This window comes from Agelaius tricolor, unplaced genomic scaffold (assembly GCF_023055355.1).
Source record: "Agelaius tricolor isolate 1412-34295 unplaced genomic scaffold, bAgeTri1.0.p SCAF_4, whole genome shotgun sequence".
Lineage (NCBI taxonomy): Eukaryota > Metazoa > Chordata > Aves > Passeriformes > Icteridae > Agelaius > Agelaius tricolor.
Window position 1 is genome coordinate 48,522,430 of NW_027269264.1, and position 24,569 is coordinate 48,546,998.

Below are 24,569 nucleotides of genomic sequence, written 5' to 3' on the forward strand. Positions count from 1 at the left end.
AGTGGAGAGGGGTGGGCAGGGACCCCTTCCCAACTGGCAAAGACAGCATCAGCCTCTGTGCACCGGGCAGAGCTCCAGAGTAAGCAGCACAAGGCTTCTTCTACAGCTCAGCCCTGCCCTCCATCACTCTGGGACTTCTTCCTCCTCTTATTTGTGCAAAGCATTGGAAAAACATAGCTGTGGCTTGGTAAGGCTGAAGAAAGGCAGAGCTGAAGGTAGCAGAGCCACTGCTTGCTTGCTGGGCAGCCCCCACCCAGCTCACCTCTAGCTTTATCACAGCTAGATTAGCCAGGACAACCCTAGATCCATGGCTACCTCCCACCTTTCATGATGGCTCCTGTGGAGCTGAAGCCAAGTCCCAGGGAGCTTTATGGCGTTGACAAAACCGAAATAAACTGGCCCTGTGTGCGAGAGGAACCTCCCGATCTACAGCCCACAGTGGCCTCCACCCCAAAGCTGTAAAATTAGAGTTCAGCCACTGTTAGGATGGACGGTGCAGGAGCAAGACCTGCAGGCAAACAGGGTCTGCAACTGCCAGACCATCCCCCTCCAGCCACACCACCACAAGCCACTGTTACCACTGCTTGTACCCTCCCCACAAGGGCAGCGCTGCTGGCCACACAGAACCCCGCTTGTCTGTGGTACTTAATTTTATTGGTATAAAAGCCCACTGTGGATAAAACTGCCTTTTCAGCCCAATGGCAGTTTCTCCCTCCCAGCCCTGTGGCACAGAACCAGGGCTGGTACCCGCCTGAAAATCCCCAAGAACAGGAGAGGGCAATGATCCATTGGAATGGTCCCTTGAACCCCCTCCCAAATCTGTGCCGGCAACAGCTGTGGCATTGTGTCTCCTCCCAAGCCCTCCACCACCCTCCATGCCCACTGGGTCCTTTGGATACTGTCTTTTTCCCTCTCCTCCTCCCATCCTGCATGGTGTCAGTACCCACGGGTCCCCCAGCACCATCCTGCTGCACCAGGATGCCAGCTCACCCCTGCCAGGGCTGTGGCTCCTGGGGCAGCAGGACTGGGCAGAGAGGTGGAGAAAGGAGCACTACAGCAGTCAGCCACAACCCAGGGCATGGCAGCACTTTGCAAAGCCCCTTCCTCCACCCTGCAGTGAGGAGGCAATGCAGGCCCCCTGCCCTGGCATGGGGGGCAGCACATCTGTGGCAGCGGGGGGAGAAGCGATGGGTTTCTTTGGGCTCAAGCCTCCGGCAGTCACAGGCAGGCTAACTGGGGCTGAGCTCACAGCAGGGCCAGCAAAGTTGGGTCCCCCAAAACTGAGGTGTTTTATGGGGACTCCCAAAGGGGCGTTGGAGTGAGCCAGTCTCAGCCACACTTGGTCAGCTGGCTGCCACAGCTGGACCCCAGTGCCTGCCCCACCGGGGCTGGCCAGGGTCCCCCAGTCCAGGAGAAAAGATATTGCAAAGAAGGTGATGGCCGATCCTGCCGCCAGGATAGGAGGGGAGGGGAGGGGTGACTGGGGACCGGAACATCCTGCAGGGCCTCAGGATCCTGGCTGGGGGCTGGCTCCGCTCCGTAAACCTGCGGAACCAACAAGAGAAACAGTGAGTTTTCCCCAAACTCTACCCCACTTCCCCCAGGAGAGGCAACAACCTGACAATGGCCTCAAAAACCACCTGCTCCTCTGCTCTGGGAGACAAGGGGGTGATGCCCTTGCTTGAGACATTGGGACAACCTCTCACCATCCCAGCACCAGTCCGGGTACCCCATGAGACCCAAAGTGTCCCCCACCCCCTCTCTGGAGCAGCACTTACAGAGCAGGAAGCGCCGCAGGTTCTGTGCAGATCCCCCCGAGAGTAGGTAAGCCCAGGCAGCGGCAGCAGCCATCAGCAGGTAGGAGGGCACCAGGCTGCCCATGTACAGGGGGTTGCAAAACGACTGCAGAGAGAGGCACGAGAAGAGAAGGGTGAGCAGGCAGGAGAGGACAGGGACAGGATGTGTGGCAGTGTCATCACCTCAGCAAACGGAGGCGGCACCAACCCCAGGATATGGTTTGTGAAGGGCCAGCTCCTTTGCTAGTGCCGAAGGCTATTTCCTGCCAGCACAGGGACCAGTACTCTGAATGCAGGTCCCAGCACAGAGCCCTGCTCCCAGTTACTCACCAACCCCGAAACAGTGAGATGCATGATAACGACTGCTGCGATCTCCCACCAGCGCCGGTGCTCGCAGCCGTGAAAGAAGAGGATCCCCCAGAAGGTGTGAAGGAAAATCAGCACCATGGTCATAAAAGCTGCGAGGAGAAGAAGAGGTGTCACCAGGGAATCACCCACTTGACCTAGCCAGCAGACTTGGGGAAGGGATGGAGATGAATCAGTAAAGGGACGGTAGAGAAACACCTTGGCTGGACTGGGAGGTGCTGGGTCAGACTCCACATGTGGGAAACATGAAAAGAAGATCAGGGAGGGCCACAGGGGACAGCAAGAAGGGTTTGCCACACAGATATGTGACAGGGGACTATAAGGGTCTCAGGTAAATGCGGGTGCAGCATGGACAAGACAATGTAAGAGGGAAAACTCCAGCACCTTATCTGCTGCGTCTGAGGTGGGGCAGAGATGTGAGCAAAGGGTGCCAGTTACTCACCTGAGGTCAGGAAATACAGCTGTGAATCCCCATGGATGCCCACAGTGCCAGGCCCTAACGCGTCTGCCAGGAGATTGATCATGGAGAAGGCGCCGCTCATGAGACCAAAGCCCACACCAGCCACTGCCAGGACAGGGACACTGTTAAACCCTGAACCTCCCAAGGGTCACCCCACGCACCTCTGAGCGAGCTTTGGCATGAGAAATCTCCCTTTGCTCCCAGCACCATCCTCAGCCCTTCCCAGCCTCACCCCCTGCCCCACGGTCAGGGTGCTCCACTCTGCACAGCACTCACCATATGCCATTTGCTGAATGGAAATGGGGGAGCAGCCATCCTCACTGAGGGCCACCAGCCCCTCAATGGCCTTCCTGTGGAGTGAGAGCACACTGGAGTCCAGCACAGCCAAGCCATCTCCTGAGGCATGGTGCACTGTTCACTCTGCACCATGCCACCTTCCTGGCAACCTCCCCCTCCCCGAGCAACACCCACCACGGAGACTGTCCGTGTGACTGTACCACCAGACAAACCAGGCATGTGAAAATCACGTGAGGCCACACAGAAAGATTTTCTACAGAGGAATGCGGGTGCCAGCCAGCCCGGCAGAGCAGGGCTGGTGTGAGCAGGACGTTGGGTGTAAGGCAAGCAGCACCCCCGCATGGAAAGCAGCCCCACTGCAGGCGTGGGAGGCTGTACCTGATCTCCGCACTTAAAGAAGATGTTGACTAACAATGGAGGAGGTGCAGGAAGAGCTCAAAGAGTTAGAAAAATTCAATGGGGAGAGAAACTGTGAGAGGAGAGGCTTCATAATTTGTGACAACTAGAGGTGTGATAGGTGAGGAGGATGCCAGGCAGGTCCTCAGCCTAAGGAGGACAGCAGTGCTTGGGACCGGAGATCCACAAGGCAAAGGAAACGCAGTGGTTTTATGTCAGAGGCTGCTCCGTGGAGCTCTGCTACCCTCTGCCTGCCTGCCTCCAGCAGTGCCCTGCCGCAGGGAGCCTGCCCACACGGCTCCCCCCCCTGCATTCTCCCAGGAAGACCAGGGAGTATGAAGGACACCTCCCTGTGCCTGCCTGCCCAGCCCCAGCACAGTGCCCATCCATCCACAGGACAGGATGCAGCACGTCCTCCCCTGACAGCAAAAACCCCTGCACTCCAAGACAATGGTATCAGGAAGGCTGGAAGCTGCCCAGGCTGCTCTGAGACTGTGACCCAGGATGCTCAATCAGGGCACCAGATCCTCCAGACCTTAGGGCTGCTCTGCCCCACCACCTGAGACCCACTGAGGTCAACACACTGAAACAGGTGCCACCCACGTGCTCGGGGTAAGCACTGAGGCAGCTTCCCACCACACCTGACACTCCCCCCAGTCCAGCAGCTCCCAGGCAAAACCTGGGACCACCATAGCTGGGAAGAGCATCCAGCAGCGCTGGCACAGTGGGGGAGATGCCATTACCTGAGGAGCTTGTAGTAAAGGAAGCGGAAGGCCTCCTGCAGCAGCACAGAGAACATCACCCCAAAAATCAGGAGCCCCTTCTGCAGCCGCTCATCCTGGGGGTCGCTGGCTTTCACTGCGATAAACCAGATGAGGGATGAGAGCAGCAGTGACACCAGCCAGAAGAAAGCCCTGTAAGAGACAGAGCTTGCTGGCACCGGTGCTGTGCCAGAGCCCCTGCCGTGCTGGGACTGGCATGGCAGCTGTGCCCCAGCCATGCCCACTCTCCAACCAGCACCAGTGCCACTCTGGTACCGGCGCAGGCCCGGTGCAGGCAGGCACACACACTGCTGTGCTGTGCCTGCACACCTGCCCCACTGGTCACCAGAACTGGCACCAGTGCTCCTGTTGTGCCCACAGCAGTACCAGCACCAGGCTCATATCCATGCCAGTACCGGTTCCAGTACCACATCTTTCTGGTCCCACAGTGGTACTGGTACCAGTTTCCCAACTGCACACACGCACCAGTACCATTGCCAACCCCCCACTGATACTGAATGAGTTCTTGTGTCTACAATGTGCTGTGACAGTAAGACAAACAATATCAGTGCTCCTGTCATGCAAGCAGCAGCACCAGTGTGAGTACTGGAGACTCCAGTGAGCCCACATCAGCACCAGTGTGAGCACTGGTGACTCCAGTGAGCCCACATCAGCAGCAGCACCAGCACCAGTACTGGCGACCCAGTGAGCCCACAACACCACCAGCACGGGTAGTGATGACACCAGTGAGCTCACAACACCACCAGTGTGAGCACTGGTGACTCCAGTGAGCCCACAACACCACCAGCACGGGTACTGGTGACTCCAGTGAGCCCACAACAGCACCAGTGTGAGCACTGGCGTGCCTGCTGCAGCCACGATGGTGCCTCAGCCAGCACCAGTCACATGTCTATCACAGCCCTGATGGCACCACCACCCTGTCACACCCATACTGCTACCAGCACCCCTGTCACGCCCACACCGTACCACCACCGGCACTGGTACCAGCTCCCCTGTAGCGACTACAGTGATCGTGCTGAGGCACTGGCACCAGCAGCGCACTACATCCGAACTGGGACCAGCAACAGAATCAGTGCCCCCGCCACGATGGTTCTGGTAGCAGCACCGGAGCTGGTCCCAGCGCCCCGCCCCGCTCACGCCGCTCCCGGAGCCGATCGTGGTCCCGCAGCCCGGCGGCACCGGAGCCCCCATGGCTGACTGACCCGGCGATGAGGATGATGATGCGGAGGGGGTCGCGGGCGATGGTGAAGATGAAGAGGCCGAAGGCGGGCCCGAAGGCGATGAAGGTGCACCCGAAGAAGACGGCGAGCGTCATTTCGGCGGGAGCGGGGGCACGGGACCGGGCTCGGAGCCGGAGCTCGGACCGGACGGGCCCCGCGGCCCCTTCCCCCTCCGCCGCCCTTCCGGGGCTGATGACGTCACACGTGCGCGCGCCGCCGCCGCCGGAAGCCGCGTCCCGGGGCGGGCCCGGGCCCGTCAGTCACGGGCGGCGTTGGATGCCGGGAAATGCCCGGGCAGGGCGGGCGGGCACCGGGGCGGCTTACCCGGGGAAGGAAGGGGTCGCAGCACCAGCCTGGCAGAGCTCCAGAAGCGTCTGGGGAAGGCTCTCCGGCGCACGGTGCGAGCCGTGGGGGAGCCTGTGCAGGAGCTGGACGCGATGGTCCCCGTGGGTCCCTCCCAGCTCGGCAGGCCCGTGGTCCTGTGGGGGCGCAGCCTGCGCCCAGGGGAGCTTGGCCTCGTCCCCACGGCCACCTCGAGGAGCAGGGGCTGGGCGAGGTGTGCAGCCTGTCCCGCCCTCGGTGGTTCTGTGCTCCCTCTGCTTGGCGCCTCCAGTCCAGCCCCATATCAACGAGGTTGACACGGAAAGGCACTTCAGGGCGCTTCCCACTTACAGGCACCGACACCCCAACACACACCCTTCCTGCCTCCGGGAGACTTTGAACAGGAGCACTGGGTGTATGGTTTTGCTGACCCGGCAACACTGCGCCCATGCCAGTCTTGGCACACATGCAGCAAGGCCAGAGAAGGCTTTTGAGGGGTCTGGAAAGGCTTTTGTTACATCGTGGAAAACAGGCCCTGTTTGTGGGAGGCACAATTCACAGCACTCCAACATGGAGTACAGAGGGTTCTCCTGAACCAGGGGAATCCCAGGGGAGCAGGGAGATGTGGGTCCCAGCATATCCCCACCAGCTCATGGGCTTGCCCTTGCAGCCAGCAAGTTGGCAGCTGGAAGTGAGAATCACAGGATCTTTTCCACTTTTTCAGGGAACATCACTGATATTTTGGCTTGATCACCAGGGTTTGCAAGGCCAAGTCGTGCCCCCAGCACAAGGGATCGCAGAGGAGGAGAGAGGGGAATAGTTTTGTCCCTGCCTAGGATTTCATACCTTTTTGCAAAACAGCCCAGAGTCAGCCCACCTGGCCCAGAGAAAGTCACACCTCACTCCTGTAAGCGGGGGACATCCACTTAGAACCCCTGTGTTAGTTACAGTTACAGGCCCGGGGTTCTGCCTGCTTGGCTTAGAGAGCCTCAGGGAGCTTGGCGAGGATGGCCAGGACCCACTGAGGGTGGAGATGAAGGCTGGGGCTTGCCAGCCTGGGAGATGTGGCTCTGGTGGCTGCGACATCAGGGAGGATGGGTCACAGCAGGAGGTGTCACCAGGGACATCACCAGCCCCAGCACACCTGGATTCTGGTGACCAGTGAGCATGCATGCAGAGGAATGCTGGGCTGCATAGGGATGGGGGCAATGCCCAGGGCGTTTCTAAGACACGCAAGCACCTCAGGGCAGGACAGGCCACAGAACTGTGCTTGGGCTGGACGAGGAGCTTAGGGCTCTCAATGGCGGCAGGTGCTCAGAGAGGCTTTGAGGACATCCTGGGTGTTCCCAGCCCCCTGCTGCCTCCCACCCAAACCTGATGAGCTCCCTTTCCATCCACCAGGCCTTGGCTCCAAGACTTGTGTTCTTCCTGGCTCTGCTGACCATCTAGCCCAGACTGCAGCTCTATGACCAGGCCAACATGGACACAGCCAAACGGATAGAAGTGTGTGAGGAATATCTGCAGCATGAGGTGACTTGGCTGCTGCAGGTGATAGAGGGAAGGAGGGGCACTGTGGAAGTCCCACTCCTTTCTGCAGTGCAGCAGCAGTGGCTGTTTCAAGGTGCTATATCAGCCCTGGTCCAGGTCACTGTGGGCTGCTGCTGGACAGATGAAGGAAGCATGCCTCTACCAGCTACAGGGAGCAGGAGAACTCCATCAGCAAGGAGGAGGACAATGACCAGAAGAAGTTCAAAGGTGCTCATAATGGTCTCAGATCTTTGTAATCACCACATCCATCACCAGTGGAAACATTCAAGCTAAGGCTGGATGGGGCTGTGGGCAACATGATTTACTTGAGAGTGCCCCTCCTCATTGTGGCAATGATCATTAGAGATCCCTTCTGCCCCCAGCTATTCTGTGATTCTAAAGCAGGACCTGCCCAAGACTTGAAGCATGGACCAGCATGATAGACTCAAGACCAGTAATTTTATCATCTTCTAAGTTAATACTATGCAGTTCACCAAAATTATGATCCTAGCCCAATCCACAAGGCAATAAACAGCATAGGGGAGGCATCCTGCAAGAAAGGCATTGCATAGCACAGCCCTGATAACAAGTTGTTTTTATTTATTTTCTTTTGCTCTGAAGGGAATAAATCAACCTTGTCACCAACAACTGTTAACCAATGCAATGAATTGTCCCCAAGAGTCCCTTTTTGCCTGTCACCCTGTCATAGGCCTGTCTTGTAGCAGAGATGCTCCAGTGCTGCTCCCAGATCCCCTGAGCAAGAGGAGCAGAGGCCACATGTGCTGCTGTACTGCACACTCCACTCTCACAGGCAGCACAGCTCCAAGCATTGCATATGGGCAGGCTCATACAAAATTGAGATGGTGCCATGTGGTCATGGCCATCCATGCTTCCCTCCAGCTGCTTTGTCCTCTGCTGACTTCGACAAGTCAGTAACACAGATTTGGGGACTGGGAGATTTATGTGGCACTTGGCTTTAGGGGGTCTGACCAGTTTTGAAATCCCCCAGAGTTTTGCAAAACCTTCACAATTTGGCAACACAGTTTATTCTGTCCCTCTCCCCAATGTCTTAAGCTGTAGATGCAGGGAGAGACTGAGGGGTGGCAGTAGTCTGTGCCTGGCTCTGCACAGCTTCACAAGTCTCATCAAAGTAAGTATCTCAGATGCTCTTTGTGTGGTCCTCCCACTCCACCATGTAGTTCAAGGGCATTGAACGGCAAGGATTCAGAGAAGAAAAGAGGCACTGGAGAGATGAGAAAACTGGAGCAGAGAGCAGAGGGGAGAAGCTGCTGAAAGTTCATGTGCTGGTATGTCAATGGGGTGGCAACTAACAGCAGGGCTGAAAACTCTCTGGGGAGATCTTCAGTCTGCCAGGCCAAAATAAAGAAATCCAAAGGTTGAAATTCCATGGGAGAGGTGGAGACACAGGAAGGGAGGAGGGCAGGGGCACTTCAGTTCTCATCGTGGGGCTGTGACACCTGTGGGGAGACATGCTCCCATGCCAGCAGTTCCACAGTGCCCTGTGCTCCCAGAGCTTTCCCTGGCCTACCTATTTCTCTGTGATGCCACAGGGGAAAGTAGATGGGTGGAAGAATGGAGGAAATGTAAAGCTTTGCTGAACCATGACGTAGCTCATGTCTTTCTCAGGCTGAGCATCACCTGGGAACAGCACTCAAGATCTCACTGCCAAATCACAGGTCATTCAAAGCAATAAGAAGCCCCTTGCAGCAAGGTGTAAACAGTTAAGTCGAGTGGACTGGTCCAAACCAGGAGGCAGCAGCAGCAGCTAATGGGGAAGAAATAGTGGGTGTGAAAGGGCTCTTTGTCCCAGCAGGAAGGCGAAGGGCACCCAGAGGCTGGGCACTGGGACACACCCTGACCGGGGCACAGGGCAGGCTTGTTTGCAGTGCAGGGTGCAGGCTTCAGAGAAGAGGTGCTTTTACATGCTGGTTCTTTTTGAAGCCAGACAACCCCCTGCCTGGAAGGTGCTTTGACTAAACAACAGAACGGCTCAGCTGATGCACTGCAGAAGAGGAGGGCGGGCCCAAGGAGGAGCTCCAGCCCTTGCGCAGAACAGCTCAGCAGTCCAAGACACAATGTACTGTCCTCCCCTCCAGCTCCTCCAGGCCCAGGGTGGGAGGCTGCAGCTCACAGCAGACTTTGCAACCTTGAGAAGATGAACTGAAGATGAGCACCCCATAACACAGGGAGCTTTTTTTCCTACTGTAGAAGGCCTTAGAACCACAAAACAGAATTGCTGGGCCATGGAGAGGGCGGGAGGCCAGCAGCACCTGGGCAGGAAAGAGATGCAATCTCAACACCCTCCTTTCCTGACCTAAGAGGCACAGCAAATAAAGGAAAGCAGATAACAAAAGCTATCCCTGTCAGGCTCTTGCTGGGTCTGGCTCGACAAGGGGTCAGCATGAATTCTGTTTCCTGGCAGTGTGTGGATGTGCTTTTAGAGGGATATCCGCTGGGTAGTGTGGGACAACAGGGCTTGGTCCACATCATAGAGGGGCCCGAAGCGAAGGGCAGGACTAGATAATGGCTTTGGGCATCCCCAGGAAATCCAGCCCATTTTGGTAACAGCAATGAGACACATCCGGCTGCTCTTCAACTTGAGTTGGAGAAAATATAGCAAGCCAGGAAGAAACTTCCTGAACATTTGTCTGCTGCATTAATATTTGCTAGCTTCTACAGCTGTCCCTCAGGCAGGTGTTCAGTCACGGGTAGAAGAAATTGCAACTAGTACAAAGGGTGAGCAGCTAATCCCATACCTGGAGAAGACCCTGACAACTAATAATGTGTGCATGCATGATCATGTGCTTGTGTGTTTCCTCACTGTCATAAATATGAACCCTCCATGGAGATGTCAAGAACCTTGTGGCTTCCCCAGCTGCCATGCCAGTAGCATGCAGATTGTGGAAGGGGACACGCCAGTGACATGGTTTATCACTGTGTACTTGAAGAGGATGGTGAGTTTGAGCTTGAGAGCTGGAGGCCTCCTCTGTGTTCCAAGGAAGTAATGGAGATGAGGGAACACAGTCCAAACCATGTGGTTATCATTCCGAGCCCACCACAGCCACAGAGGTCCTGCAGACCCTCCATGCATCAGCTGGGTAGGGAGACCCACATCTCCTCTCCCAGTGCCTGTACCCACCCAAAGGACCAAACACAGCCATCCATCTTGTCAAACTGCTTTAATATTTGGACATAAAGACAGGACAGAGCCGGTTAGGCTGTGCACAAACAAGATCCCCTTGAGCAACAGTGCAAGGCTGCTGAGCTTCCCTTCTCAATGGAGGTGTGGGTTTGGCCAAGATGCAGTTCAGCTGATGACCGCATCCTGAGCATGCCAGTGGGGTGCATGTGTTGGATAGGGAAAAGGGATAGGGGCTTGCGAGGGCAGCTCAGAGGTTGTTCAGCTCCAGTAAGGTCTGGTCCAGGACCTGGTGTATCCCCACGTTCTCCTCTTTGGCACTGGCCAGGCTCTCTGTGAATACAAGGGACACCCAGCCACGCACACAGACACAACCCAAATGTACCCAGATGCAGCGGGACGCACACATACCACACAAGCACACACACACACACACACACACACACACACACACACAGAGATGGACATTTCAGTACAGCAACAGCCCCCAGTCAAATGGGGCGTCCCCTGTGGAGCACAGTCCACACAGGTAGCCCCATTTCTGGCAGGGATGAGTCCAGCCACTCTGGGATCTGCCAGGGAAGCCAGGCAAGTCAGGCTGGTCACTGGGACAGGCAGTTACCACTCTTCAGCATTTCCATCTTCCCAGGTTGCCCCGTTGCCTGTGGCTGAGCACTCTGCAGCACTGGTGCCGCTGGCGAGTACCATTATTTGGCCAGACACTGGGGCATCACCACTGGCCAGCTGCAGGCACGTGCACAAACCCTTGGCCAGCAGAAGCGGAGAACCAATGCCTGCTGCATGACCCAGCAGTGCTCCGTGAAGAAAAGAAGTGAGAAAGCAGCCCATTTAACAGCCCAGGAGAGTGGGCAGAGGACAACAGAGATAAGGAGCAGAGCTAACAAGGCTACAAGGATAAGCTCTGCCAGGCAGCCTTCTGCCAAGGCAGCCTCCCTCTGGTGTTCACTTCCAAATGGCATGCTGCTTCCCCCAGAAATGGGGATGGAACAAGACTGCTGTCCACCCAGCCCTATCACCCAGTGTGCCCTGCTAGCCTCTTCCCTGTCCCAAGTTTAGGGCAGCAGGTGCTGCTGGATCCCCAGCTCTTTTCCCAGCCTTCCCAGCACACTCCAAGGACCTCTTTCTAAGGGGATCCATCCTGTACAATTTGGGGTGACCAGAGTGAGAGGAGGAAGAGGCTGCCCACTGACTCGCAGGACAAGGGGAGGAAGGCAGCAGTACAAACCACCGCATCCCCCCCCAGCAGAGCCAGGATGATGCCAGAGGACATCCATGACTACATGGGCATCCCAAGACATCCCAAAACCTTTCATATGTCTCCCACAAAAACTGATCAACTCCAGAGGGGCGCCCTGTCCTGCCCAATCAGGGTAGTTACCCCTATGAGGATAAGGCAAGGCTTCACACCCTGCCTCACCCCAGCGGGGAGGGGCTCCCAGCCTGGAGCCAGCCTGGCCAAAATGGGGCAGGGAGGCTGGGCCGGGGCCAGGAGCTCTGGGCAGCTCAGTTGTTAAGTTCAGTAAGGATGACCCGCAGCTCGTTAGTGAGAACACGGTTTTTCTCGGCCTCCTGCTGAGAGCGCTCTAGAGAAAATGGAGACATCAACGCAGCACAGGAAAGAGAGAGAAAAAAGTGAGTTAGTGAAAAGAGACAGCATTTCTGAAAGCCTTCACTGGAAACACCACAAGCCACCCAGCCAGTGGTGGGATACAGCTGGACTGGCCAGAGGCAGCCAGTATTTGTGCAGGGACAAGGCTGTAGGTCCACCAATTTGGAAACTGGGTTCTGGGACAGGGTAGGGTGGTGAGGAAAGAGGAGGTGGATCAGGACCAATTTAGAGATCACAAGAGATCACTACTGAAGGGTAGCACCAGCCTCCTCACCAAGAGAAGGCGATGCAGGAGCTATGACAGGGATGAGATTGCTGCTTGTAGGCAATGTCTGAGAGTAGAGACAGAGAATGGACAGGACCAGGTCTAACCCTGACATTTCACGCCAAAAGACTCATGGAGAAGATGGCAAGAGATGGGCAAAGCTGCGTACAAGAGGCAGGGGGTGGAGGGGTCAGCACAATGGCCCCATCCCGCTCAGCCTGGCAGCACGGGAACCTCTTGGGTCTCAGCCATAGTCAGCCTGGGGCGCCCGTGGCTGTGAGCTGCCTGCAACCACCTCCTACCACACTGCTGACAGCACCCACATGAGACAGGCAGGAGATGAGGGACAGAGTGGCATGAAGAAAACAAAGGAGAAACCAATGTTAAAATTTTATTGATATCAACTCATTAACCCAGAGGGACAGAACACAAAAGAAAAGTCATGAGATGCAAACTGAAGAGCAATGTGCAAAGGACAGAAGGGTGAGGGAGGAGTGAGGGTCGCCTGCCTGCCGGGAAACAAGGTGTCTGCACAGTTGGATCCAACCCTCTATCCCCCAGGCCTGAGCTTTGGCAGTGGAGGTGCCGCTTCCCCAATGCAGGTCATCCCCATGCTGGGGCCAGCAAGCAGCACCAGGGGACTTTGCTGGAAGTACATGGGGGGGGGGAAATGGCCCCCCAGCCCTGGAGCTGCAGGGTCCCCAGTGCTTCTGCTGCTGGGGAGCCAAGGAGGGAGCTGCTGGAACAAAGGGCTTCTGGGCACAGTCCTGATCCCCAGGGCAATGCTGTGGCATGGGCCTACAACTACACTGTCCAGTCAGTATGTGGGGCTGCTCTCCTGCCCTGAACAAACAGCTCTAAGCACCTACACCTTGTCTCCCCAAAGAGGGGTACAGCGGGAACACCCCGGGTCAGCTCCTGTCCCAAAGGAGCTGATGGACAGGCACAGGCTAGGTAGGACAGAGGAGGACAGAAAGGGTAGGGAGAGAGGTGGGATGGCCAGGCAGGCAAACAGCCGAGCTGGGGAGAGACAGGCAGGGAGCAGGTGCAGTGCTGGTGCCCAGCGTGGGGCTCAGAGGGAGGTGATGTCATTAAGTGCATTGTCCAGCTCCTCGCTGATGGCTTTGTACTTCATCTTCTGCGCATACACTTCATCTGCAGGTGAAGGCAGGCAGGGAGCAGATGGTGGAATAGAGTGGAAGACACAAGGTGGAGAGAGAGAGTGGCTGTGAGCAGCAGGCTGAGAGCAGCAGGGGTGTGCGGGCACAGGCAGCATGGATGTGACCCTATTGCCTACCCGAGGGCAGGGCCCAGACCCCAGGAGCTCTGTGCTCCCACACCAGATGCTGCAGCATCCAGCCGCTCTGCTCCCAGAAATCCTGACCACCCCTCCCTCTGGCCAAGCACTGCCCAGCCCCACCAAGGGCATGGTGTGTCCAGTGCCACCCCAGGAAAGAAGGACACAGGGCTGGTGGGGACATTTTACCTTCTAGGTCATCAATGGTTTTCTCCAGCTTTGCCACAGACCTCTCGGCAAACTCCGCCCGGGTCTCAGCCTGTGGGAAGTACAGCAGGGAAAGGGTGAGCTGCAGGACACAGTGGGTGGTGCAAGCTGCACTGCACTCCAAATCTGCCCCATATGCATCTCTGGTACCCTTCTCCAGAAGCCCTCTCATGGGAAAGGCAAGGGACAAGAAGTGACTAAGGCTCCATGAAGCCTCACAGCCTAAATCAGAACAGACTAATGAAAGTCATCTCAGACCCAGGTACCTGCTATGATGCTGGGTTGCAATTTAGGAAACCATGAGAGGACATAGGCATAATGGGGTCAAAACCCATTCAGGATGGCAAGCACTGATTCTGTGACAGCCCTACAACCCTTACCTCCTTCAGCTTTTCCCCTAGAAGCTTGATTTCCTCCTCGTACTTATCCTCCTTGGTGGAATACTGCAGAGACAGAGACAAGCACCTGTGAGTCCCCAGGCATGCCTCCAGCTGTCCTTCACCCCAGCAGGAGACTGCAGCATTCCCAGACCCCACACATTCTTCCCAACCCTAGCAGCCTCCCTGGGTCCTACCTTGTCAGCCTGGGCCTCCAGGGACTTCAAGTTGTTGGTGACAATTTTCAGCTCCTCCTCTAGGTCACCACATTTACTACATCCCAAGCAGGGCCGGCAGGAGGGGGGGAGTGGGGCCAGAGGGCAGGAGAGAGGCAGGAGCAGAAAGAACAGGCACGGGGAAGCAGGAAAGAAAGAGAGAAAACAAGTTGAGAAAGGAGAAAACTCAGTGCAGGTGGACCAGGAGCAGAGCCACTGCGAGCAGGAGCTGCCAGGACGCATCTGTTCATCCATTCCTTGTGCTTCCTTGCACAGATACCTCGTGCATCACCACCAGCCAAGCTCTTGCTGGCCCCGCCAGGGAAGCAGGGATGGAGGGATGGAGGAGCGTGCCCGGCCTGCACCTGCTGGAGAGGGGGGCGAGGGGAGGCTGGTGCTGGAGGCAGTGGTGCAGAAAGGAGAGAGGTGGCTCGCATGGTTCGAGAGACAGCGACAGAGAGAAGGGGCTGCTGCACATCGCCCCGCGCCCCTGCCCCAGTACCTCTTCCTCTGAGGCAATGAGGGATTTGAGAGACTGGTCCATGGTCCGCAGCTCCTCTTCCAACTGTCTCACTCGGCTGGGGTGGAAGAGGGGCACCCCGGGAGGGGGACAGCAGAGAACAGGGTCAAGAATATGATGCCAGAGGGTTGGCACACCCCTATCCCCAGCCTGCAATCCCAAAGACCACCCCAGTGACAGACCCTGCTGCTTCCAGGGACAGACATCCCCATCCCTATGTCTGCCAGGGATTTGGGACAAGGGCTGTGTGGGGCCCCTGCATGCTGCCCACCAGGAGCCCCACTCACCTCTCCGCCACCTCTGCCCTCTCCTCTGAGCGCTCCAGCTCTCCCTCAAGAACGACCAGCTTGCGGGCAACCTGTTGATGGCAGCAAGTGACCCATGTTAGCCCTATGCCTGCCCCAGCTGGGGGCACAGGGCTATAAGGAGATGGCTCTGGGTGCTGCCAGGGTGTCAGGACTGGGGAATGGGCTACACACCTCCTCATATTTGCGGTCAGCCTCCTCTGCTATGTGCTTCGCCTCCTTGAGCTGCATTTCCTGGAGTTCCATCTTCTCTTCATCTTTCATGGCCCTGTTTTCGATGACCTTCATGCCTCTGAGGAAAGACCATGCCAGATTTTACTGCTTGTGGTCCAGGTGTCATCTGCACATCCTGTACCCTAACAACACCACCTTTAGCTTCAGAGACATGGGACATTGCTCGGGGAGGATGGGACACTGTAGGATCACACCACCAGTACCCCAAAAATGCTCCTGTGCAAATTACAGTGGAGCTGGCCCCAGGGCTATGATCCAGAGTGAAATATGGCTATGGTGCCACTCAAGCAGGCAGGGTCTGACCCCATGTTTGGGGGCGAAAAGGTGTCCAGCCCAGGATGAGCCAGCCACAACCTCCACAAAAACAGCCTGACAGGCTGGAAGCCCTTAGGAAATATTGGAAAACATCCTGTGGCAGAGCCTTTCTCATTCGGGTTGATGCTCACAAACAGGGGATTACCAAACCCCCACAGAAGGAGTCCTGGAGACTCTTCTCCTCTCACTCATGCTGTTGCTCAAATTGATCTTTGCCAATGAGGGAAGAGCTCACATAACTGCCAGGAACACTGTGACATGCTGGGTGCTCTCATACAACCCGAGTGTCCTTGCCTGCACAGCTCCAGTCTGGGAGCTGAGGATGGGGCAACATACACCCTCTAGAAGTCTTTTTGAATGAGGCTGTCTGGTCCTCAAATCTGACCTTAGTTACCAGCACAGAGGTTTCCTTATTTTGTCAGAGGGCTCTTATTTTGTCCTTGAGCGTCTAAAGCTGCTCTGGGGAATAAAACATGCTTGTATTGTCCTCTGGCTTTGGTTACAGTCTGGTGCTTTTATAAATACCAGATAAAATTTTTCAGGATTTTATGTGTGCTCTGGATAAGAGTGTCTGTATCTGGGGGACTTCTTTGGATTGTGGCTTTGCTCTCTCCCTTTGAAGTCTGCAGGAAAGCGAACAGAAACCCCAATAAGGTCACCTCAGAGGGACCCCACTGCAAAACTAAGGGGGCTGTCTGGAGTCCATGGTGACCTGACACCATTCCCACTGTCCCTTTCCATCCCACCTCTCGCTCTCATCAGCCGCCTTCTCAGCTTCCTCCAGCTTCTGCAGGGCAGTGGCCAGACGCTCCTGGGCACGGTCCAGCTCCTCCTCTACCAGCTGGATACGGCGGTTCAGGGAAGCCACTTCAGCCTCAGCCTGGGGAAACAGAAACCCCTCAGTCATCCCATGTCAAATACATAAATTGTAAAAAGCATTTTCAATGATTACTCCTGTTTACCATCCAGAACACCCCTTGGCACTGTGCAACAAGCCCATGTTCACTGCAATGGCTTGCCTGACCATGCATTCCCTCGCCTCTCTATAGGGTTATCTCCATCCCTAGTGACTGTTTGATGCTGGCTTCTCCCAGCCTTGCCATGTGCAGCCCCACCATGTCCTCACACTTCCAGCTCCCGCCCTGGAGGGGGACAGGGCACGTTCGCTGGGGCAGGGTGGCCATAGCAGCCATGCCGTCACAGGGATGGTATTTGGGGTTTGCAGAGCAGTGAGTAAAGGGGGAGGAATGCCCTGTGAGGCTTCACTCCCGAAAAGGCGATCGGAGCTGCTTGTGGATTTCCTGTTTACAGAGGCGGTGGAGTGAGCTGGGAGCTTCTCCTGCAGGAACCCCCAGGGCCCTGTGCAACTGGGCAGCCTGAAGCCAAGCACGGAGCCCCCCCAGCTGATGCACAGCACAGTGCCGGGGGCAGTGGAGCGAGTCGCCTTCGGCAGGCTGGCGCCTGGCCAAGATGAGGCTGGCAGGACCAGAGCCCTCCCTTTCCCAGGCTCCCCACGCACAGGGCTGGGAGCTGGGGCTGGCCAGGAGCAGTGGCCCTGGCCCTCCGCCAGCCTGTTGACGCCTGGCCTTGCACTCTTTCCATTTGGTAAAGGCCTGCTGCTCCATCGCCACAGTCAGGAAATGCTGCCTCAGCAGCTCTCAGCCCCGCTTCCCACTAGGAGGGTGCGAGGAAGACAAACCCCCAAATATCAAGGGATGCGTGGCCATAAGACCTCACTGTGAGGAGCAGCTCCATGCACCAACCCAGGAGACAGAGGCTCCTGCTCATTCACAGGCTGCAGCAGGACTGGCTGGCTGCAGTGCCTGGACACAGCCAGCCTCATGCTCCAGCACTGGGAATGCCCCAGGGAATACTAGCCAAGCACAGGGACTATGGGAGCAGCAAGGGGCTGTCACCCTGCATGGCCCCACTGAGCAATCCCCTGTGGGGAGCTGGCAGGGTGGGGACAGGAGCAGCCGGCACTGCTTTGAGGCGGCTGCCAGCCCCACAGCTGCCAGCCCCACAGCCGCCTCCGCCCCATGATCGCCCTTTCCACAGACACTCAGAGACCTCGTCCCTTGCCAGACCGCCCAATGGGGAACCGGAGCTGGCGCCCAGAGGGCAGTGCTCTGCCTGCAGCATCAGCCTCACTGCGTCGGTAGATTTTTTTTTCCCGGGGAATCACCCCCAAAGTGGGTCAGAACTGCCCGGATGGACACTTAGGAACATGAGCTCTCCCGGCAGCTCCCAGTGACCAGGGAACCCGATCTGAGGCTGCAGGAAGGGGCCATTTCCTCCGCACACAGCCCGAGTGACAACAACCCGGGTACCGCACCCAGCTCTGCCGCTCCTGATATGGTGAGAATGTTGAATGAGTGGGCATAGGAAAAAGAAAGAAAGGAAGAAAACAGAAAGCTTCAACAACTACAAAGACAAACCAGGAAAAACCTGCAGCTTGGGCATACCATCCCGCTGCCAAAATGGAAATTTTGGCCTGAGGCAGTGTGAAGGGGTGGCGTGTCCCCACGAAGGGACAGGCTGGAGCTAAAGCTCTGCGGCCCGAACGGCAGAGTTCGCTGGAAGCCGGACAAGAGCCTGGGCGTGGGATTCTGTGCTGTGCACGCCGGCCTCCGAGGGAAGAGATCCGTTCCGAGGAGGCACCGATCCCAAGGCAGGGCTGGCCGCTGCCCGCTCCCAGCGCCCGGCCAGCCGGGGAGCCCAAGGGAGCCCCGCTGCACGCAGCATCTTCTCTCGCCACACCAACGGAGGAGGGAGGCGGCGGGCGGAGGCCGCCCGAGGCAGGGACTGCCCCAGCTCCCTGCCCCGCGGCTCTCGCCAGCTGCAGGCAGCTCCCCGCGGCTCCCCGGGAACCTCCCGGCGCTGCTGCGCCCCGGCGGCAGCCGGCCCGGCTACCGGGGCTCAGGGGGCCGGGGCCGGCCCGCCGGAAGCGATGCCGGAGCCGGCGGGGGATCCTGAGGAGCTGCCGGGGTGCCCCCCGCCCTCCCTCTTCCCATTCCAGCGGCCCTTACCCGCTCCCGGGCCTGCCGCTCGGCATCGGCCTCCCGCTGCAGGTGCTCGGCGCGCTCCTCCGCCTCGTCGGCCACCTGCTGCAGGCTTTGGATCTTCTTCTTGACGGCATCGATGGAGCTGGCGCTGGCCATGGCGGGGGCTGCCGGCGGGGAGGCCACACCGCCGAGCCCTTTGTGGGATCCGCCCGGCTCGGGCAGGAAGCGCTCAGGCAGCGGCCGCTCCCGCCGCCCGCCCTGCCTCCATCCCTTCCTGCTCCTCCTCCTCCTCCTCCTCCTCCTCCTCCTCCTGCTGCTCCTGCTACTGCTGTGCTGCCTCCGGCCGACCTGCTCCTCCGCTCCCCCGGGCGAGGCGTGCGGTGCTCACCCACGGCAGGAGAGAGTTCCCACGCCGGGAGGGATGCACAGTGCCCCTCATCCCAAATAGGATGCCCAGAGGGTGCCCCCGGGCAGAGTGCGTGGTGCTCCCCAGGCTTTGGTCACTGCCTCTACATCCCCGCCAAGGCAAGATGCATAGCTGCTTCTAGGCAGGGCACAATGTCCCCCCACTCTGGGTCAGCACGCACGGTCCCAGGGGGATGCATGGTCCCTTGAAGGGGTACCTGGTACCCCAGAGAGGGCACACAGTGGCCCCAAGGCAGGGCACACACTTCTCTCCATGCCCAGCATGCATGCTGCCCCCCAGGCAGGGGTGCAGAGTCACACCAAAATCCCCCAGAGCAGTGGAGAGGAGCCCAGGGAAATAGACTCTTCCAGGAGTCCACAGAGTCTGTGAGTGTTGGAGCCTGTCCTGTGGAGCCCCCATAGCTACAGGAGCAATGTACCCATGTGTAGTCCTCAAGTGCTGCCCTCTCCAGCCATTGCTGCAGAGCTAAGGAGGGTTGGGGACTTTTTTGTTATGGGAAGTCAGTAAGAGGCATGAGCAGAGCCTGCTCCTGGGCTTTCTCCGGGGGTACCTGGGCTGCAGCCAGGTGCCCAGCATCCATCATGTTCACTCCCTTGGTATCTGCTCCCCAATGTCAGGACCTGTCCTGCAGCCCCCCAGAGACCCATGGGGCCCATGGAGACCCTGGCACCTCCTGCCTCAGGGACTGTGCCCTAAGGGGGAGGTCAAAGCTCCAGCTCCTGGCTCTCCATCCTGGCTGGGGCACATGTCTTGATCCATCAGAAGAAGTTGGAGCTGCTGGCACTCAATCCTCCCTTAAGATGTACTGACAGCTCCCTGGCTGCACTTCACACCTGCCTCCAGGAATGCCAGTTCCCAGGCTGACCTCATCAGCTGGCATCAGCTCCAGGGCCAGGGGTCCTGGGGGTGACTCAGCCCCACTGCTATCTGCACCCTGAAGATCTGTGTCCCCTTGCCAAGAGGCAGCGGAAGAGGCGATACTGTGGGTCCCCTGGGAGCACACAGCCTTGGGCTTGGAATGGGCCTAGCTGGTCCTGCCCCTTCCCAGTCCCAGGCCTGGATGTCAGCAATGCACAAGCCAGGACATGGGGCCCAGGGCAGGAACAAGGGTTCCTGGCAGCAGTGGGGCAGGGACGAGCCAGCTGCAGGCAGAAGGGGGACAGGTTAGGGAGCAGCCACCCTGATCCCCCAGTAGCCAGGCTAGGTGCCTCCTGCAGTGGCCCCACCCCGAGATGCAGTCACTTCCCAGAAGAGTCCAGTTCCCTCCCACTAGCTCAGGGAATCGCCAAATAAGAGCAAAGTCTTGGCCAGGGAAAGCAGCTGGGGCGGGAACACGGGTGAAGCTTTTGGGATCATGGCCTGGGAATGGCAGAGTTTCCCTAAGGCCCCTCTGGGGTGGCTGGGGACATGCCAATGCTGGGGATGTGGGGCGGTGGAGAGGGCTGTTCTGGCCTAAACCTCTTGTCCCAGCTGCACCCGTTTCCAGCAGTCCTTGCCCATCCTGACCTGAGCATCATGGGCTGTCTCTCCTGGTGACAAGAGGTTCTAGGACCACGGTGGGCTCGAAGAGCTGCTGGGAAGCTCTGAGGAGTTGCTGATCAAGAGTCAGGCATTCCCTGCTCTGCACTATCTGACTCCTCTCCAAGTGCCTGGGGCAAAGTGTTTGCACTCTTTAGTGCAGTCCCCATGGCTTTCCTGCCCCACCATCCAGTGCCAGCAGCAGGGCACGGCCATACTGAGGTGGGTGTTTATTCTTTTAAGGCAATGACATTTTTGCCAAGAGCAGGAGACTGCCTGGATGGCTGGTATGAGCCTGAGCCGAGTGAGGAATTGGAACACGCTGTGCTCACAGCACCCACTGTCCTGGCAGCCAGGGAGGAACACGGGGGTGCCTGGGGTGAGTGTGGTCTGGGGGTCCACCCAGTGCTTCCTCTGCTGGAAGCAGCAGCTGTGCTGCGCCTCGCACCAGGGAGGAGGTGACACCAGCCCTGGCACTTAGAGCTGTCAGCACATTCTGGTCCCTGGCGAGGAGGGGAGACTCCCAGAGCCCCACACATGGCGCAGCCTGTCCAGGCTTTGGCATGGACCTGGGAGGGCTGTGCTGGTGATGGAGCCCTAGCCATGATGCAGCCAGCCTCCAGCCTGACACGGCTCCTTCACCATGGCTCCTGCTCTGGCCCTTTCCTGGTGGCTCCCATCCTCTGTATCTTCTGGAATGGGACTCTCCATGCTGAAGCCCATAGATTTGCCAAATTGCTGTGGACCAAGCTCAGGGAAACACCCTCCCTGCCCAGGATGGCATTTCACAGACCTCTGCCAGCAGCAAACCACTCCACACCCCACAGCTGACATTTGCCCAGTATCTTTGTCTGCCGCTTCCTCTGAGCCCTGCACTGCAAATATCACATCCACTCTCAGACACACTGAGTTTGCCCTCTCCCATACCAACACAGAACCATTAGATCAGTGTGAACCTCACTGCACACCACCTTGCCCAGCTTGACATGCCTGCCCCATGCTAGGTTAAACGTGCCCTTCCAGAGGATTCTCAATGTTTTAAAGGAGAGTCATCTGTAGGCTCAGCAAAGAGGTCTGAGGAGACCCCTGGCTGCTGCCCAAGGGCTCTGGGCTGCCACAGGACTGGTGTTGCCACTGCTCGTCCTTGTCTGCTCACCGCTGTCCTTGGCAGCGGCCTCAGAGATTTGATGCATCTCCCCCATTTAGCTCCATAAACCAGCTGGGATTGAATTTTTTGTTCTCAATCCTGAAAAGCCTGGCCATGCCCTGCTGGCTGTGCTCCAGACGGCTCTCCTTTAGCTTCTCCTCCAATTTCCAGGGTTGGTTTTCATCAAAGAGGGGCTGGCTATCAAAAGGAGTATTTATTTATAGGGTGTCAAATACCCTGTGTGGCACCACAGGTCATTATACCCCATTCCCAAGCAGCCCCGTGGCCACACACAGCTGTTCCACCCTTCATCCTGGCCAGGCACAAGCCAATTTCAACACCTTCCTAACATCTCCCCAGAGGGATCTATTTCCCAGGAGAAACATCAGTCATGGCACTAAATAAAACTCTTCCTGGCCTTGCCCTTCTCTGGGTACAAAGTAGCACACTGGACCCCAAATCCACCCAAATCCCCTTCCATACACCCCAAACATTCTTCCTTGCAGCCAGCACTCAGCAGTTAATCACAGCAAGAGATTTTTTTGTTTCTCTGATCTGCCACAGTTTAGCAAGCACCACAGTTTTTCCTATGAGCATTGAGGACGTGTGTGCTGGGGGACTTGGGACACTTGTCCCTGTTAGCTTTGGGGAGCCAGGCTGTAGGCTACCCCACAAAGTTCAAGACGGGACCAGCAACCAGCACTGCTCACCACAGCTGGCCTGCCCCCCCAGCCCACACTGGACCCATCAGCCCGGTTCAGTGTCAACATCGAAGGAATGGGATCCTGACAGTCTTCCCCTCGGACGCTTTCCATATAAGGGCCCCCTCTTCCTTTAACCCCCCCGAGGTCCAGAGCCTGTGCAGGGGAGGAGCTGCTGGCGTGCCTACTTACATCTGTAGCTTTCTTCTCCGCCTGCTCCAGCTTCTCCTGGGCCTCCTTGACAGACTCCGAGTACTTCTCCACCTCATCCTCAGTGCCCTTCAGCTTCTTCTGCAGGCCCTGCTGTTCCTCCTCCAGCTGGTGAAAGGACAAAGGGTGGGGTTCAGGGGGGACGGCAGTGTCTGTAAGGCTGGAAGGGGATCTGTCCTCCCATTCTCCTCCTGGGGACACCCAGCCTGTGTGGGGCACAGCAGGAAAACATGGACATGGACGTGTCCTCTGACAGCTTTGGGTCTACGGGTCCTCGGGGGGCTCTTGGTGTACAACAGCCTCCTGGACCCCCCTCATCCCTGAGCCTGGTGGAGGTAAGAGGGTGGTGGTCTCCTTCCCTGTATAGGGAACTGGAGAGCTCCTGTCTTGGGGATACAACTCTGGGGGGCACCAATCTGTGTTCCCATCTCTGTGGTTGCAGTGGGAGTATGCAGTCCCCAGGGCTCTCCCTGGCACAGGGATAGGGAAGTGGAACTGGGGCGTCCCAACGAGATAAGACATGTTTGGGGGGACCAGTGTGAGGGGTCAAGGGAAAGTGTTGGTTCCTGGGGGACATGGGGTCGCTGGATCCACATGGGGTGATGTCCTTGGGGACATGGTCACAGAGAGGGAAGGTCTTAAGGGCTGTCAATCCCTAGAGCTGGCATCCACAAGCAGGACACCCAGTGGGGCAAGGTCCTTGGGCTAGGACATGCTTAGGACAGGGGACTCCGGGCTGGAGAATCAGTGTGGGGAGCTCAGTATGGGGATTGTGTGATCCTAGAGAGTGAGTGCAGTGTCCCCAGGCTGGACGATCAGTGGGATGGCATCCCCAGGGCTGGGCACCCAGCGGGACAGGGTTTCCAGGACTGGACAACCCTAGGGTGGAGGGTCCCCAGACTAGGCTCCCAGAAGAACAGGGTCCTGGGGCTGGACACCCCTAGAGTGGAGGGTACCCAGGTAGTGCCGGGGAAGTCCGTGGGAGACCCACCTGCTTGCAGCGATCCTCCGCCTGCTTCTTATCAGCCTCCGCTTGCTCGGCGCGGTCGATGGCATTCTCCTTGTCCAACTTCAGCATCTGCATCTTCTTCTTTATGGCCTCCATGGTGGCGGGGCGTCGGCGACGAGGCGCGGGGCGGCAGAGGGACGCGGAGCACCGGGAGCGGCGGGAGCACCGGGAGCGGAGGGAGCACCGGCACTGCGTTCCCCGCCCCGCCGAGCTGCCTAAAAGCTGGGGAGGGGCCGTGCCGGGCGGGGGCTGCCCCGGTACCTCCCCCGCCGCCCGCCAGCACCTTTTAGGGACTGGCTCGCCACCGGCCCTCGCACCGAGCGGGACGGGGGGGCGGCCCCCCGGCGGGCATCGCTGCAGCCCTGGCGCCCGGCACCCACCGGGAACAGGGCGAGGGACACCCCGGGTCACGGCGCTGGGGACAGTCCGGTGGTACTGGGCAAGAGGCGCCCCGGGATAGTGGGATAGTGTGCTGTGGGTAGCCTGATGGCACAGGGTGATGGACCCGCCGGGGCAACGCTGTGGTGGTACCCCGTGATACCGGATGAGGGACACTGTGTGGCACTGTGCTGGGGTACCCCAGTGGCACTGGGGAGGGGACATCCTGGGGCACTGAGTATGGGTACCCCGGTGGCACTGGCCCCAGTTAGAGCTGTCCTCATGCTTGTGCCCTAGGTACACCACATGCCCTGTCACAGCACCCTGGGGCTTGCTGGACCCTGCTTGCTGGCACTGGCTTGGGGACACCTCAAGGGCTGGCATGGCACTTGGGAACACCAGTGGGCTGGCACTTGTAGGGGTCACACTCAGGCTGTGATTACACTGAGGGACATGTTTGGCTGGCATTGCCCACATGGGGAAA

General features: G+C 58.1%; 2 protein-coding genes across 13 annotated transcripts; both read right to left on the bottom strand.

Annotated features, from left to right (window-relative positions):
• Positions 1-632: 632 nt before the first annotated feature.
• LOC139589301 (gamma-secretase subunit Aph-1b-like) lies at positions 633-5,532 on the bottom strand. The gene is made up of 7 exons (XM_071425604.1): positions 5,300-5,532; positions 4,059-4,229; positions 2,899-2,972; positions 2,605-2,727; positions 2,127-2,254; positions 1,779-1,902; positions 633-1,545 (listed from the first exon to the last, which is right to left on the bottom strand). Exons 1-7 carry the CDS (start codon positions 5,410-5,412, stop codon positions 1,508-1,510), a joined length of 771 nt encoding a protein of 256 aa, XP_071281705.1. The 5' UTR covers positions 5,413-5,532; the 3' UTR covers positions 633-1,507.
• Positions 5,533-10,350: 4,818 nt separating this feature from the next.
• On the bottom strand, positions 10,351-23,898 carry TPM2 (tropomyosin 2). 12 transcript variants are annotated; one of them, XM_071425607.1, is made up of 9 exons: positions 23,690-23,896; positions 22,681-22,806; positions 16,437-16,570; positions 15,316-15,433; positions 15,124-15,194; positions 14,819-14,894; positions 14,105-14,167; positions 13,707-13,776; positions 10,351-10,658 (listed from the first exon to the last, which is right to left on the bottom strand). In XM_071425607.1, exons 1-9 carry the CDS (start codon positions 23,801-23,803, stop codon positions 10,576-10,578), a joined length of 855 nt encoding a protein of 284 aa, XP_071281708.1. In that variant the 5' UTR covers positions 23,804-23,896; the 3' UTR covers positions 10,351-10,575. The 12 variants fall into 12 exon arrangements, with proteins under 12 accessions (XP_071281708.1, XP_071281706.1, XP_071281712.1 ...); XM_071425605.1 differs by lacking the exon at positions 14,819-14,894 and adding an exon at positions 14,299-14,374 and having other exon boundaries at positions 23,690-23,892; XM_071425610.1 differs by lacking the exon at positions 10,351-10,658 and adding an exon at positions 11,349-11,929 and having other exon boundaries at positions 23,690-23,898.
• Positions 23,899-24,569: the final 671 nt, after the last annotated feature.